This window comes from Lissotriton vulgaris, chromosome 5, assembly GCF_964263255.1.
Source record: "Lissotriton vulgaris chromosome 5, aLisVul1.2, whole genome shotgun sequence".
Classification (NCBI taxonomy): domain Eukaryota; kingdom Metazoa; phylum Chordata; class Amphibia; order Caudata; family Salamandridae; genus Lissotriton; species Lissotriton vulgaris.
The window spans coordinates 1,562,459,877-1,562,477,926 of record NC_141693.1 but is presented as its reverse complement, the minus strand read 5'-3'; the positions used below and the strand labels follow the sequence as shown (position 1 = coordinate 1,562,477,926).

General features: G+C 45.5%; 1 protein-coding gene across 2 annotated transcripts in view; it reads right to left on the bottom strand.

The window, feature by feature from the left end:
- Positions 1-18,050, bottom strand: part of LOC147715161 (immunoglobulin superfamily member 1-like) — a 235,359-nt gene that overhangs the window by 111,413 nt on the left and 105,896 nt on the right. For both annotated transcript variants that reach the window (XM_086923635.1, XM_086923634.1), the window contains exon 6: positions 11,934-12,224. In XM_086923635.1, coding sequence (XP_086779761.1) covers positions 11,934-12,224 — 291 coding nt within the window. The remainder of the gene's footprint in view (positions 1-11,933; positions 12,225-18,050) is intronic.

Sequence of the window (18,050 nt, the reverse complement as noted above, 5' to 3'; positions counted from 1 at the left end):
CAGGACATAACTTTCTTTAAGAGTCGGCCTGTCGCCCACCCACAAATCCCTCCCTTCACTTAACCAAAGAACAGTAAAACGTGTAAAACAGGGAAGCGTGTCAACTTACGTGCTCTCCTCTGTCGGGCTGCCATTCCCAACGTCCAAGTGCACAACCTTTCAAAGATCGTGCCAGCGTGCGGATATCTGATTCACACCGTGTCCGCTCAGTAGGCCGGGTAGTCACATCTCATGAGTTAGAGTCTTGAGTCTCTGATTCGGGCGCACTTTGGAGTTCAGGAAAGTCTTGTTCCAGCACTCGAATCTCCTCCACCAGCGGGTGGGCGGATGAACTTCCTTCCTCATCATCTTCACCTCCAGACTTGCGGATCTCGAGGTCCTCCTCATCGTCTCCCTCCGAACGAGCAGTGGTGCGTAGAGGATCAAATCTTGAGCCAGTCCCAGCAGCCCCACTCGGGGAGGCAGACCGGCCACCCCGTACACTTCCCGTAGCTCAGCTGCGGTAAGGTGTCGTCGGGATTTGCTTCCTGGACCTCCTCAACTTGAGTCTCTGTGCTCTCGGCAGTTCCCAGTGGGTTGTACTTCTTAGGGAATTATCCAGGAAATCTCGGCCAGCGGATTCTCTACTATTAAGGATCGGGCGTTCCTCCAACCATTGCCAAGCGTCCTCGGGGTGGGTGAAGAAGAGCGACTGTTCCTTGTATATCACCTTAAGTTTCGCCGGGAAGAGGAGCATGTAGGAAATCCTTAAGTCTCTGAGTTTCGCCTTCACAGAGTCAAATGCGCGGCGTTGTTTCTGGACCTCCTGACTATAGTCCGGAAAGATCATGATGTGTGCATTTTCCAGACGAATCTCACCCAACTTCCTCGCCTCTCTCAGGATAAGGTCTCTGTCAGCGAAATTAAGGAAACGCGCTATGACTCGCCGTGGTCTCACCCCCTTCCCGAGGTTTTGCCAGGAGGGCCCTGTGTGCCCTCTCGATGATGAAACAGGACGAGAATTGCACCTCTGGGAAAGTTTCAACCAGCCACGTGTGTAGGAAGGAGACCATATCTGTTTTCTCAATTCCCTCCCTAAAACCAACAAAGCGCAGGTTGTTACGTCGCTCTCTATTTTTGGCGTCGTCGACCTTCCATAGCAGTTGGCGATGGGACGCCTGGAGCTCCGCCATATCCTTTTGGAGTGTAGTGATTGCGTCTTCTGCCTCACCCATCCGCGTCCCCACAGAGGCGACCCTGTCGGATAGGTTCCGGAAGTCTTGGCGCAGGAGTGACACCTCCGAGCACACTTCTCCTATCTTTACCTCCAGGGCCGCTCTGGACTCCTGAATATCTGTCCGTGACGACTGGATAGCCCCCATCAGCAACTCAGTGTCCAAGCGTGTGCATGCCTTGGTGTGGAGGCTTTCCGTTCCTGTACGCGGGGCGGTAAAATTGTCTTTGGTCCCCTGTTTGGGCCCTCTCGGTGGTATGTCTCTCTTTCCCATGATTCGCCGGATCCACTCGGTCAGCACTCCGTGCAGACGGCGCGACACCCCAAGCCCCGGACGCCACTCACTGCCCGGAAGGATGATCCGTCGAGTGTCGCGTCTTCCCGGGGGCGCCGGTCTAGGCGCCGAACCCCGCAGGTCTCACCGGGCACCTTCGTCTTCCTTTCCGTTAGTCCTGCAGGCCGGGTAGCTGGCGGGCGGTGTCTGGGGGATCCGTCAAATCCCTTTTCTCCGTTGGCTCATCCAGGTCGGGCAGCAGTAGGGGTAGGCACACGCACAATGAAGAACCTTCTGCACGGGGTGCCCCTCTAGGTGGACGTCAGTGCATGGCCCAAAGCGACTCGCCTCCCCTCAGCCCACAGCACCGACCATCAACTCGGGGCACTCCGGGTGCCGTGTAGTCTCAGAGCGCCTTAGTACCTCCACCTCCAGTGGCGCTGTCCAGAGCCGCTCCCTCTCTCCCTGGCTTCACCGCCTAGTGTCCGGGTCTAGGTTCCCCCGGTGGAGCGCCAGTATCTCCCGAGGGTCTGTGCACTGGCTACAGGATGACCTTCTCTCGTGGCCTATAGATGGTGCCGCCCCCTCTGAGGATCACCCCAGGATCGTATTTCTCCTCTGTCCACTGACAGTTCCACTATCCGCAGGGTCAGCGCCAGGCAGTGGGGGGGGAGGCTCCAGCCGCCGGCAGGGTCAAACTCCGAGGGACAGGCAGCCGCCGTGATCGGAGCCGTGGCGTCCCACGCACTAGTCCGCGACTACGGCCGCCATGTTGGTAGAGGCGCCGGAGGGCGGAAGGGACCAGGCGGCCCACTCCTGCAGTCTCTGTGGCTCCCCGGGCCCTCTAGGCTCTCCTCACCTTCGCGCCCTCTGACTCACTGGGCCTGTGTAGGGGGGGACGGCTGTCAATACGGCCTCAGTTCCTCTGCGCCTCGACCGCCGCCATATTGGTGAAGGAGGGAGACCCGATGGGGCTCTCCCGGCAATGCGCCGATGCTCCCAGTCCGCCCGGATCTTCACAGGGGCACTCGGAACCGGGTCCGGCAGCAGCGCCCCCCGCTAGTATGTCCCGTGGAGGTAGGAGCGGCCCCAGTCAGCGCCGATCCCGTATCTCCGCCTCGGTGGCCGCCATCTTGCCGGTCTTAGGGCGCTCGGGGGGGTCGCATTCAAGTCGGCGCCGCTCCGCAATCTGCTGCTGGCTCCGCACGAAAATGGTCTCCGCGGGGTCCTACCAGTCAGGGGTAGGTCATTTATCAATTTGTTGTGACTTGGGATATCATAAAAGACGGATCTTGTGGCAGCTCGCCGGAGCTTCGGAGAGTCACGTCCTAGCCAGTCATGGTGCTGGCCACGCCCTCTACATTTAATGAATCTTAACTCTATTTTATGGAAGAGATCTTTCTCAGCATTTCCGGGATTCCTCTATATTCACAAACATGTGAAACTTGCCTCTCACTAGGACCCTTGGCTTCGACAGCTGAGCTATTGAACCCTGAGTGCCCTTTGCCTTGAAAAGATATAACAATTTAACAAACTCTTTTTGCCGACATGTTAATCCTGAATCTTTTATGCGGGAATTGGCAAAGTTAATTAAAATTGTTTGTGGTAGTTTTGACTTAGGCAGAGGGTGTGAGGGCACTTGATGTGCTCTTGTTATGGTGAGATCTCGAGTGAATTCAGGCAGAAAACTCTTCTTGATAAAAGTCTCGACCCAATAAAGAGTTTGAGACCCTTCACTTCCCTCTGGCACCCCAACTATGCGCAGGTTTGCTCGCCGCGAGTGATTCTCAAGCTCCTCAAGTTTACACTCAAGTGAAATTTTCTCCTTTGTTACTACCTTCACTTGCTGCTGTATGGTGTTCATTTGATCTTCAAGATGTGCAATTCTTGATTCCGCCTCTTTTATCCTTGCTGGAAAACTGCCCAATGCCTCCTAAATCTTTGAGAGCCGCTGGTGCAGAAAGGCTATTTCGTTTGCTTGGGATGTCTTGAGTTCTCTTATCTCATCTAAAATGAGATTCAGCATGGATTTATATCGAATTGTAGCAAAGTTTATTTTTCTGGAAGTTGTTCAGACGGGCTGCATTGGGGCCCACCAATTGTGTTCTGGATCCAGGCTTGCTGCCCCTGCTGTCCTATTGGCGAGTGGGACTTATGTTGTGGCTGCGGTTGCGGGAGTGTCACATCCTATAGAGGCGGCTGTAGCCGTGACTGCAGTAATGATGGAGACACCTGATCCTGTGGCTGCAAGTTGATGGAAAGGCTGTTGTCCTTTAGAAGGGAACTATGTACACCCTTTTGTTCCAGGGTAGCTGATTTTCCTGCAGGGGGTTACACATTTTGAAAGGAACTAGTTTGTGTTCCATCAAGAGACTCTTGTAGTTTCGCCGAGGCAGTCTGAGTGACCAGGGATGCCTTGCCATTTGAAAATAACGGGTACACTTTTTGAGTTATTCTTTCCATCCTCCCGAGCCCCAACCGTTGGATCAAGATTCTCAGAAATATTATCATCATGCGCCAGTTCTTCCTCTAGTCTTGATCCATTCTCCAGCCCTCCTTGGGCTAACTTCTCTGTAGCCAGATAGTTCGCACCAAAGTCCTGTTTAGGTTCTGGCAACTCCTCCTCAGAGCTAGAATTTATAACAGAGCTGGGTCGTGCTTTTAGATTATGCTCCGCTCTTGAAGCGGCTGATGCTGTCTTCCATTGAGCTAGCCGCCTTTTTCCTTTGAGGCCCGCAGCTGAATCTACTTTGAAAATTAGATTTGGCAGCTTTAAATGCTTTCCCATTTTTGCCTTTGAAAGCAGGGGCCTCTTCACACAACAAGTACCAGGTTTGAGCTATCAGAGCCAATCCGAAATAGTGCTCAGTTCTCCCAGCCATCTCTTTTATATGTATCTGTTTTTTCATATAAATTTGCTCAAATATCTTTTTTGCCCCTTTTATCTACTCTTTTGTTCCACTCCTGCAATTCCAGGCAAAGCTGTGGTAAAACTATGGTGAGGGGGAAAAGAGGGGGTCCAGAACCACCGTCCACACTGTAGTGGACCAGCCCCCTTTAACTGCGAAATGAGCAACCTCACTTCTCCCCTTCAGGCTCACTTCCAGTTTTTTTTCCAGCACCAGGGCTCGCCGGTCCTTAAAACTTTGACTCCAGAAATACCAGAAATGCCAAAGAACGTTAGCCAAGATCCAAGCTTGTAGCTTTGCCCGGGACAACGGCCCCACACAGCCCGCGAAAAACAGCGTCCGCACACCCCTGCCAAACTGCAGGGGAGCTCACCTCCTCCTCGTTCCCACGGACATGGTGCTTCACCAGCACTTTACCGGCTCACCTGCTGAATGTGTTCCTCATTAGCTCAACCGCCGCCGCACTTAGCCATCAGCATCAATGCACCATAGGAGCCAGGAAGGAGGCGCTGAATCCAGCTCCCAGTAATTATCGGGTGGACTTCTGGTATGCTGACTGTGAGACCTTACGACCTCATTGCTGCTGTGCTACCCATTCGAGGTTAGAATGGTCTGAAAGCTAGGGAGAAGCAACGGTCACTACCATAGCCGTAGCCGTCTGATTCACAACAATATGAAGATAAAAGCACCAATATCAGGAATGGCCGAACTGAAATTAAATTATCCCATATCTCAGTCAGGCAAGACAGAATATGGATTTAATATTAACCAAATTCACACAATTTTAATTAATTGGAGGTCAAAAAAATAATTGCAACACGACTGACATTTTAACAATGAATACTTTGAATGATTTTCTTCCCGACAATTTTAAACAACAAGCTCTTACATCCAATCCGATATTTATGGATTTATGTCACCAGTCAATACTCCCTCAAGCTCGTACATACTATGAAGCAGAATTTTTCGATTGAATAGCCCATTTACTTTACCGTAAGGGATCCGTTGATGATTTTTTTTAACAGGAGATGGTGCAATTGGCTGGTTCACAAATTCCATTATTTTTTAAAACAGCTAAACTCCCCAAAAAACGAGGTATTAGATCCTTCAGGAGTACAAATTCATTAGACTCCAGACTTTCTACTCAAAGCAGGCTTGCTCCACAGGATTTTTTCTTCTTAAAATTAGCCAAAAGTAGGGGCTTGGGCCTCCTAATTTAGAGCAGCCATCTAAGGTCTTGGAACAATTGGGGATTGGGATGGGGGTGGTTGAGGCATTACCTGGCAGGAGGTCCAAGCGAGGTGTGGCATCCGGAGTAAGCCTCTTTTTTTTAATACATTCCGATTTTGCAACCACTAAAAAACGTGCTGTCTCTCACCCTGTTCTGGCCCAACTCCACTTGTGATTGCTCTATACAGAGCAAAGCTGACAGGGGTGGGCAATTGATATCTTTGTATACAGTTACAAAGGGAACCAATCATGGTTAATAAATTCTTAGAAAAAGTGACCCAGGAGACACAATGCAGATTCTCAAATTGGGATTGGCAATTGATCACACAGTGAGGCAGCAAGGCCCTAAGAGCGGCTAATTTTAAAAGAATGGCATTTTTTCACGCTGGATGGCATATTATAATCACCAAGCTCTTCACAGAGCTCTTCATTAGAGAATAAATGTTTTTGCTGTCAGATGCTAGGAAAGGGAGGATGGCTCCAATTGTTTTTTACCTGCCCAAAGCTAGGACAATTCTGGGAGAGGATCTTTTCGGCTTTAAGATGGGGAGTTCAGAAAAGTTTTTGTCCTGAAGCTGAGATTGCATTTTTTGGTCTTGCATGTCAGACAAATCCTTGGAATGTCGAGAAGGGAGGAGACATTTGTAGTAGTTGCCTCCCTCGTGGCATGTTCTCTGATGCTTCAGAATTGGAGGTAGCAAAAAATACCTACTTATTTGGAATAGTTGAATAAATTGATTCGTACTAGGAAATCATATGCTAAGAGAGTAAGGGCCAGATGTAGGTGGGAGATTTTGGCCATTTACCGGCCGGTAACGGCCGAATTCGGCCGTTACCGACCGGTAAATGGCCATGGACCTGTAGGGGGATAATAAACATGCATTTTCGGTAATTTTACCGAATCGGTAATTTTACCGATTCGGTAAAGTTACAGAATTGGTAAAATTACAGAATCTGTATATTTAACTGAATCGGTAAATATACTGGTCGGTAAAATTACCGAAAATGCATGTTTGGTATGTAGGTGCCAATTTTAACATTGACACAGGGCTTTGAAAATCGGTATTTTACCATGCAATACAATTGCATGGTAAAATTCCGATTCAGGTGTGCATGCACATCTGTGCATGTACACCTGTGCCATGTGGCACACATACATGCCCTTAGGGCATGTATGTGTGCCACATGGCACACAAGCCTAAAACAGGGGTGCCAGAGGGTGTCAAAGTGACACCCCCTGCACCCTTGCAAAATTCTGTATTTACCGATTCGGTAAATACCAAATCGGTATTTGATATTGAATCCTATGGGCTTCAAGGCCCATAGGATTCAATAGCAAATACCGATTTCTTCCGATTCGGTAAAATTTACTGAATTGGTGCCTACATTAGAAATGCCTACTCTTAATTACTGAATTAATTACTTAATTACTGAATCGGTAAAATTCGGTAATTAAGAGTCGGTATTTCTGATTTTGCTACATCTGGCCATAGGTGTCAATGAAAGGTTTAATGCTGTATTGAAATATATGGGGAGGCTAGAGACTTTTTCAGAGAAGTAGGGCCGAATCTATAATAAAAAATACAGGGGCATATTACCAACAACTAGCGATAATTTTTGTCTCTAACTTGTTTAGAGACAAAAATTATCGCCGCAAATCGGCGATTTTTATCGCAGATAAACCTTGCTATTAGCAAGGTTTATCGCAAATGCGATAAAAAACGGCCGCAATGCATGAATATCGCTGAAAAGTCAGCGATATTCATGCATTATCGAGCAAATGCTCTTAGCCATGTTATCCACCTCCCATTGGATAACATGGCTAAGAACTGCTCAGGGCAGGTGTTAGCTTTTGGAGATATTCGTGCTTAGCGCGAATATCTCCAAAAGTTGGTAATAGGAGATAGCGATGTTAGGGACTGTTTCCAGTTGCTAACATCTTGGCACGCCCACTTTGCATGTCATTAGTGATAAATATCACTGACATGCAAAGCGGGGCCCAAGATGGTCGCTATCTCCTATTAGCTGTCACTAACTGGTGTTAGCGACAGCTTGGTAATAGGGAGATAATTTTATCTCCGCCTTCTTGGCTTTTAAAGCCAAAAAAGCGGAGATAAACCCCCTTGATAATATGCCCCAATACAACTTTTATTTTGCACTTTAGCACTGTACTGTAGTCATTTGTAGTTTGGAAAGTACTGTAGTAAACTGCACTGGCTGCACTTTTGGCAAAGGGAGCCTGGAAGATGAAATTTGTACATCATGTTTAGATGGTAAATCAGCGCATTGCACTTTAGGGGGAAATCTATCCATAACAATTCAATGTTAATTGGACAGGAATAGTACATACTCATTTGATATTGTATCCGGCCCTTTATACATGTATGCTATTTCCGAATTGCACTTTGCTAAATCTTTCTGCAACATACATTTTTACCTTTATGTCTAGATGGTAAATTGGCATATTGTACTTTTTATTGATAAGATTTACTGATGGAAACCTAAGTTAATTTTATTGGAAGGTCACATAGTGATTAAATATGACATGTTGCACTTTATGTATGTTGTTGTTTAAATTTTATATGTATATATGTATATAGACAAGGATGGCTATTTATCAAATCGGTTGCAGCAATTCTTTGTACTCTTTGTGTTTCTGCTCAATTCTACCTCAGTCCACCGTGAGAAATAATCATTAAGCACGATACCATACCTACAGCTCTACTTCACCATATTGATGGGTCCAATTATGTTGACACCCAATTTGGACCATGCTCTGTCAGGAATAGACACAGCCACCACCGGATTAGGAACAATGCCTTTTGACTTGTCACTAATGGCACATGCCATACATTCCCTCACAAAAATGCTCCACCTCCTTGTCCAAATCCAGTCACCAAAACCTGTCCCTTTTCCTCCTTTTCATAGCTCTCTTCCCTACATGGCCCTCATGTGCTAGCTCTACCACCTTGCCATGTATACCACTGGCACAATCAAAGTATGTCCTCTTCAAGGCAATCTGTTCACAACATTTAAGTCAGAAAAAACATGCTTGTTAGCATCAATAGACACAAAAGAGTTATTTTGAATCAATGCTTTCCAACAAGACTTCTGATATCTAGTAAATATTTGTCGCCCTCCAGAGCAGACATCCACTCAACATTTGAAATGCAGTTTCTGGTAATAAGAGTGATCGCAACCACTATGGCAAAATCATAGATATCAGCATTGACATCTTCCTTATCATCACTCAAGGGTAAGTGAGACAGACAGTCTGCAAAAATGTTATTCAACCCAGGAATGTACACACGGTTCTGGCACTCTGAAAGTTTAAACTGCCATCTGGCAAACGTGGTGTTTCATTACAAGTACCTTTGGTAGCAAAAAGGTTAATTAAGGGGTTGTGATCTACCCTCATTGTGAATGCCACAACCTAGAAGTAGTTCCTTAAGTGGTTAGCCTCCCACCAACAGGCCAGGACTTCACGTTCAATAGCAGAGAATGTACTTTAAGTCTCTCTCAAGGCAAGAGATGCGAAGGCTAGTACTTCATCCTTACCCTCACGCATTTGCAACAACACAGCCCCTAACCCTTATTGACTGGTGTTAGTGACAATAAGCAAAGGCCCATGAATGTCTAATGGCTTTAAAGGAATAGCCCTAATAACATCCTTCTTGATTACTTCAAATTGACGATCCACTTCCTTACTCCATAAAAGCGTCTCATTCCCCTTGAGCACGTTTCTAAGATTGCAGGTTCTCCAGGCACATTTGGGAATAAAATGTGAATAGAATTCCAGCATGCTGAAAAATGATAGCACCTCATACTTGTTGGTGGGAGCTGGAAATGCAGAAATTACCCTCACTAAACTCTCCTTTGGTTTTTATCCCTTTTCCAAAATTTTTGTAGCCCAACTAGTCCACACATTCAACAGTAAATCCGCACGTCACTGCTCTCAATATCAAACCTTTATCTGCCAAAGATGATAGGACCATCACCTAGGAATTGTCATGGGAGGGCATATCTTGAACGAAAACCATGATGTTATCCTGAAAACACCAGATATTGGGTATACACTCTCTATAAAATAGATGAGTCAAAAGCCGAACCATATCGTATGCATTTAAATCTGAATGCATATTCTGGTGTGATAAATGATGTTAAATACCTGGATTCATGTTTCAGAGCAATCTGGTGATAAGCAGTTGTCCACCCAAATTATTTTGTTAAGGTTCCTTAAGTCGAAACACATCCTCAGTGACCCATTAATCTTTCTTGCTAGTAGAATTAGGGATAACCATTCAGAACTTTCAATGGCCTCAATAATACCCTAATCACACATACTTTTTAGTTCCTTCCTGAGCTCCTCCCTCATGGTTAGAGGCATATGCCTCACCTTGTGCACCAACAGAACAGCCCCGGGCTTTAAGTTTACCTTTTCTCTTGGAAATATTTTGAAAACCACAGGCACTCACTCACAGCTGCCGCACACTTTTCCTTCAACAACACCTGCTCTGGACTATTGAGTTTGAGGATTATTCCCAATTTCCTTTGCTCTAGCCATCCTAATAGGCATGATCCATCTTTGGAAACATATACAGTGGCCTGCGCCTTGTTCCTTTTGAAGTCCAGCTCAGCATCAAATTAGCTCACAACATCAACAGACATTCCTCCATACTCTACTGGTCGCGTGCACAACTTTTTCAAATTAGTGTTTTTGAATCTCTCCCACTCTTTTGTACCAATCAGAGTGATCCCAAATCAGCCATTGTATTGATAGGAACATCTGTCACATTCACTAGACCAAACAGTCCTTTGACATTCTCAGACTCAATCTGTATCACATCCTTTTCCAGACCTCCATCAACTTCTTCCCCTTCATTTGTACACAAAGCACTAAATTCAGAGCTTTTTTCCTTGTTGTCAGTAGCTTCAACCACATTAATCTGTTTTGGGAACAGCCTTCCAGCTGCTCAATCAGCACACCTTAGCAAAATGAAGTAATTAGAGACTAAAATTGCAGTTAAAGTGTGTGTAAATTACCTCGGAATGCAGATAAGCATGCAGGAAGTAATTTGAGGTTATAATTGCAGTTAAATGGTGTGCAGAACACTGTGATCTGGTGTATAAGGTTATCTTTTGCCTTCCAGCACATCGTTATAAATTGCAGTAAATGATTTGTGTATCACCATGATCTACTGTAAGAGACCTTGCTGCATAGGCGCCTCTGCCTGTTGTGCTGCGCTGAGAGCTTTGTTGTCATTGAAGCCAAAGGACATTTCTGGAGAAGTCACCATGTCAGGGAAACTGTTGGCACCCGATGTGGTTGAAGAGCACGTCACACGCAGGTCGCTAGTTGAGGTGCACGCACACCCTTGCACTTCAGAAGTGCGAGAAGGCTCAGATTTTTGTCATGGCTACAATCCAAACAATGCAACAGGAGTGTCATAGCAGAGTCAGCAGTGAAGATTAAGGTGTTCCCACTATGCAGAATGCTCAGTGCTCCAGTTTGGCCGAAGTCCTAGAAAAATGTTGAAATACACTACGACCACCAGCCATTGCCTCGGTCGGTCGAGGGCGCAGGCCTCGCCCTCGTTGCCACTATGCCGAAGTACCAGAGGACCACCGGGTACATTTCCAACTGTTTATTTCTTCTGTAATCACAACTACAGGGAAACTTGCCTGACCAAGCAGATAAACCCTCTAACGGTCAATTCTAAATATAATATTCCTAGAACTGTGTCGAAATCTGATGCCAGAATCCAGACGTAACATAATGTAACATAACATAACAAATATGGATGCTGATATTTCATAAATGAGGCATTGTTCTCCGAAGTAATACATTTTTGCTAAATATTTCCATTTCAAGTTACTTTGCTTCTTTATTTATTTATTCTTTGGGGGCCTATGTCTGTTAAGGGACATATGAGTCCACCCTCTTTTCGGTGTCTCGTGTGATAGCTTAGGACTGATTCAATTCGAACCATCCAAGTAATGTGTGACAATAAAACACTGATTGTTGAGTTGTGTAAGACACTTGAATATGTGCTATAAACATTCGTAAGTTTACAAAGAACAAAATGTGAGAGACATTCTTCAAAGTCATTGGAACCAGCAGCAACTACTAGAAATGATCATGCAATTAAATGTCAAATGTTAACCTTTGATTACTTTACTCAGAATAAGTACAGCTGAAAGAAAGAATATGAACCTTTAATTAGTGAGAATAATGCCACTCATTGTTTTAAAGCCTGCTCCACACAACTGGATGTTTACAGTGATTGCGATTGGTGGACACACTTACCTATTACATATACGAGAACTGCAGAACTCTCAAGAGAAGGGATCTCTCTTTCTGCCTGTTTTGTCCAGTAGATGCATGAATATGGGCCCTGCTGATCTGGGTGAACCTTGGAAATCTCAAACATGCCTGGTGCCGGGCCTGACCAGTGGACAACCTCTTTGCCGGAATGGTAGAAGCGATATCCACTCACTGTGGCAGCCCTGAAGGCCTTGCACTGCAATATCAATGCTTCTCCAGTGATGAACACAGGAAATAGGGGCTGGTAAGAGATGGTGGGGGCCTCTGGCTGATCTGAAATACAGCAAAAGGGTAATATAGCTCTTAGAATGCAGATCTGAATGACACAGTTGTGCTTTCTGTGAATGCTACCACATAACCACTTTACACATATTTCGCATCACAGACCTCCAGATAGACAATTCACTTGCTAAATACAAATGAATACACTTTCTTCAAAGTTACTTCTTTTATTCTTCGCTTAAAATAAGCTCTACCCCGGACTACTTGTACAACAGACAGTAGGGGCCCGATTTATGCATTGGCGGTATGTATACTTCATCGTGGCAGAGTATACATATCGCCAACATGAAGGTCCATCCATTCCCTTTGACTTGGCTATGGTGTGGTGATCACCCTGTCACTACCATAACCAAACCTCCCAGACAACCTGACAGAGTAAGGTACGTCAGAGAAATGGCTACATGTCCGCCCGCCCTCCAATCAGAATGGAAGGTCATGTAGTAATATTTTTAAAGTGTGTGATTGACAAGAAAACCCTGGCATTGAGGGATAGCAAGCCCAAATAATGCCCCCCTGCCAATGGAAATGACTCCCATGGGGAGGGGAGTATTACCTTTTTATATTCATTAAGAAAATCTTATTTCTGGATTTTCTTTTGAAAATAAACAAAAAAACTGGTTGGTGCAAGGCTGTATCACACAGCCACGCACCAAACTTCAGATTACACTGCCAGGAATTGCCATGACATTGGTTCCTGCCAATGCTTTATAAATGGCAACCAGCCTAACTGTCACTTATTAATTTGGCGGTCAGAACCTCCACCAGGGCGATGGAAATATTTATCTCATCGCCCTGATGGAACAACGGCCCAACCTCCAACATATAAATGAGGCCCCTGGACTCACAGATTTGGTGGATGGTCACTGTCAACATTTAAAGCTCTTCACCAAACTTTTCCTAGAGATTTGTTTTCCCAAAGCAAACTCCTAAAGTGAGAATTTGTTTCTGACAACAGCAAAAAATAATGACCGCAACACTGCAGAAGTTTTCTCAGAGTGTGTGATGGTCATTATTGGGGGTCCATCACTGCCACTTTTACCTGGTTGTGATGGACAGAAAAAAAGACATTACACCATCCACTCTACAAAGGACGGGCAGTGTGATGTCCTTGCTTTGACGGCCTCTACTCTGTTAAGATGTCGGTAGAAACTTTCCTTCGTCAGCGCAAATGATATCGCTATTGACCGCCCATTTATAAATAAGGCAGGTGGACCAAGACATTAGCAGTCAGGGTACTCCATCGCGTTTGCAGCAGAGTATTCTGACCACCAAATTCTAAATCAGGCCCTTATGTCCTCATTATGAGTCAGGCAGGCTGTATCGCCGACTGGGATGCCACTGCACTTATCATAACTTGCCTGGTGTTCCTGCAACTGGATTTTCCTGATGTAGGAAACCAGACCCAATTTTACCACCCTTTGATTCCAGCCACTAAAATTGCACATGAGAAACACTGAAACAGGGATATAGGGCCAAGATAGCTGCACTTTATCCAATGTTTTACGGTACAGTTAGTTTGTTGTGGGTGCTAGGAACCTGAAGTCATATACCCCTAGACTCCCAACATTATTACAATCCAACACAATGGTTCAGCACCCCATAAAATGTACAATTGACAATAGTAGTCAATTATTCAAAGTCTTCAAGTAAAAAACGTAGCCAACGCGTTTCGTCCGAATGACTTCTTCAGGGCGAAAGATATTGAGGAAGTTTTGTCGATTGGTTTTCTCTCAAGACTTTTATATTCAGAGCTTCAGGTGTACATGGCATTAATGGCCTTATTATAAAGGACAGTAGTCAAATCCTTTCTCTCAAGACTTTTATATTCAGAGCTTCAGGTGTACATGGCATTAATGTCCTTACTATAAAGGACAGCAGTCAAATCCTTCTATACATCATAGTAGATAGGCCGTCAGAAAAGTTTTTTCATCATCCACAACCCATTTGTATGGTGTCCGTGATTATCTTGTTTTGAATCACGAACAGCGTGTGCGTTCTCCCTCGGTCCCGGTCTCGTGTTTGTAGGACCTAGTTTCGAGGAACCTGAACAGCAGACTCAAATTACACGCACCCCAAAGGACCCTATGATCAGCCCAGCTCTCCTACTCTGTGGTCACCCGCACCAGAACGACCAGATCGGGAGACCGCTTTTTCTCCTTCCACGGGGTCAGAGCCTGGAACGACCTTCCTCTCCACCTCAGACAGATAACATCACTCCCCATCTTTGCGAGAAACCTCAAAACCTGGCTCTTCAACAGACCCCCTCCTTAATGGACTGGAACCTGCGACCCGCCCCACCCCTAGCTCCTTGAGACACTTACGGGTGAGTAGTCGCACTTAACAAACACCTGATTTGATTTGATTCTCCTAGACATCTGCGCAGCCTTTGATACGGTCTCCCACCACACACTCATCACAAGGCTGCACAAAATAGGCATCCTAGGAGCCTCTCTCAGATGGATCACCTCTTTTCTCTCCAGAAGAATGCTAAAAGTCCATCATCCCCCTTCACCTCTGAACAAAAGGAAATAATTTGTTGAGTACAACAAGGATCATCGCTCAGCCCCACACTCTTCGACACTTATATGACACCTCTGGACACCATCGCCAAAACCCATGGCACACCATGACACACAACTCATCCTCTCCCTCTCCCTCTCCAAGGACACCACCAACACCAAGACTAATTTCAGCAACTGCATGACATCGCCAACTGGATAAAGAACAACTGCCTGAAGCTCAAGACGGACAAGATAGAAGTACAGATTTTCCGAAACAAAACTCGCCATGAAAGGCATCCTGGTGGCACTCAGAACTCAGACTTACACCTATCCCACTGACCATGCTGGTAACCTGTGCATCATTCTGGACAGCAAGCTAACCATGAAGACTCAGTTCAACTGCGTCTCCACCTCCTGTTTCTTCATCTTCCACATTTTGCAAGATATTCAAAAGACATCCCAAAGCTCAAGATGCACCATCACCCAGGCCCTCATCTAAAAGCGAGTGAATAGGGAAATGCTCGCTACGCAGGAATTGCAGCTCACCTCCTCCGATAAGTATAGACTATACAGAGCATCGGAGCTAGACTCTCGCTAGACAAACCCTCATCACCCCCTACCTCAGAATACTCTACTGGCTCCTTATACCGAAAAGATGTCCGTTCAAGCTCCTGATCCATGCATACAAGGTCCTACACAACTGTGGACCCACCTACTTAAAATACTGCCTGAACTTCTATCAGGCCATGTGCTCATCTATATGACAAGACATGTGTGTGCATAAACAACAGCTGCATTGTTGTGTTATGTCTAGGTGCTAGTGCCTGGCCAGAAAGCAAAACAAGGGACACTGATGTTTTATCTTGCCGGCGGTATTCAGACTAAATCCCAGGAAAATAACAGAATGCGAAAACGTATGCAGGGTCCGTGTGAAAGTACAATGTGGCACAAAAGCAAGAGTGTTTATATAATAACATGTGCAAAGGAAAATAAGGCCTACAATGTGTATAGTGAGGATAACATAGGGAAAACTCCAATGGGCCATGCAGGAAACACACAACAATATAGCAGACTTATAGTATAACCAACACATTTCTTAAATTGATGAACATTACAAAATTGGTCATTTCTGATGTTAAAGTTAATTGCTCATAGTGTAAATCAATACATATTATCACATTAATGGAACTAATTACTAAAAGGTCCAACCCTGGGAATACTGCCTTTTCCAAAAGAGAGCAGTATCTCATAGGTTTATGGTTTATGTCACTATTTGTAGTCATACGCAGGTGATCTTCTTGCTTCAAATGTAACCATAAGACAATCAATTCTGTTTAAGAATCAATACATTAGCACATTTTATCGACTCAATGCCATTGCTATAACATCTCTTCATAGCCAAAAAAAAATGTTGCATCATGTATAATGCTTCCCTTTTATACCTAATGGAGGAATATCATATACAGAAAGCTAACCATCTGCCAATCTCACAGCAAAACTAATGTACCCCAAATCGTAGGTCAACTTGAATCCACCCAATGAGGGAAGAGCCTGTCACCCATGTTTCCACAGACTAAGACATATACTTTATGGTGGCGGCATCTCCATTCACCAGGAAAGTACTCTTTTAATCTTACTTTTATAGTTGTTTGGTATGATGGCAACAATATGTAAATATGGTGTACGAGTGGAACGCCAAGAGCATTCCACTCTACATGCTGCCTAAAAGGACTAGTGGGTGTAGGAAATGCGGTTACTGGTTGGGGGGGGGGGGGGGGGGGGTGAAGAACTACTCAAGTTGCTGCCACAATTCTTGTCAGGGTCAAACACATGCAAACGCCCAAATGAACCTCTGCCTTACCCTACCCTATGGGCTGTTTAGGGCCTGCCCTGAGGGAGTCTTATATATTAAAAGGAAGGTTTAGGCCTGGCAAAAGGTTTATTTGACCAGGTCAAAATGGCACTTTAAACTTGCACCCACAGGCTGCAGTGCAGGTGTGAAACATGTTTCAAATTCTTCTTAAAGGGGGGTTAAAAGTAGTGTTGCAGGCCCACTAGTAGCATTTCATTTCCAGGCCCTAGGTACATATAGTACCACTTTTACTAGGGTCGTAAAAGTAAATTAAATGTGCCAACTGGGTGTAAGCCTATGTTACCGTTTTTTTAAGGAGTGACCAGACACACTGGTTAACAGTGGTAAAAGTGCACAGAGTCTTAAGAGCAGCAAAAAAGAGATCAACAAAAATTAAGGAGTAAGGCAAAATGTTTGGGAAGACTACCATAAGGATGACAGGTCTAACAAGTGCCCCCTCCAGCTGAAAGTGGGAGAACTACCCAACCTCCTGAAAGTTCTCATCACTTCATCACTAAAGCTGAAGAACCTGGAGAGGCCATCAGCATTGATGTGGTCTGACCCTGGACTGAGTTCCACCGTAAAGTTAATTCCTTATAGGGATATGGACCATCTCAACAGCTTGGGATTCTCACCTCTCATTTGCATGAGCCATCTGAGGGGCCTTTGGTCTGTCTGATCCCAGACGTGAGCCCCAAACAGGTATAGTCTCATCTTATTCAGCGCTCAGACCATATTAAGGGCCTTCCTTCTAGTAGCACTCCACCCCTGATTCAGAGGAAATAACCTCCTGCTAAAGAAGGCTACAAGTCGGCCTAGGCTCACCTCATTTAACTGTACTAAGACAGCCCCTACGCCATGCTCTGCAAGTGTCCATCTGCACAATGAACTCCTTGGTGAAATCAGGAAATAACGTCCTTGAGGGTGTCAGGAGCTTTCTGACAGGCCTCTGCCCAGATCACCTTTTTGGGCTACCTCCTGGAAGTCAGCTTGGTTAAGGGGGCAACAATGGTGCCATATCCCCCAACAAATGTCCTGCAATATCTAGTGAGACTCAGGAAGCCCCTCACCTCAGTCTGAGTTTTGGGAGGGTTGCCAGGTCAAAATAGTTTCAATCTTGGCCTGGAGGGACTGCATCTTGCCTCCGCCCACCATGTGGCCCAGGTATATATCACAGTACCCTCCCTTATATGACACTTAGTTGCCTGCTTCAGTGCCTCAGGAGGCTGGTAGACGTGTTTCTCCCAGATGAATCTAAAGACAGCTTTGTCATCTAAGTAGGTGGCAGTAGCAGCTGGTGATATTTGTAAGTGGTGAGGCATAAAAGTTTGGAATGGCTTTTAAGTAGTGAGTGATGCAAGCAAGCTTAATGGACAAACATGGGGTCAAGGCTGAGTCCCCCTCCCGAGAAAAAAATGAAACAAGAAGGGCAAAATGATGCTTTTTAAAGCCATCAGATTTTGT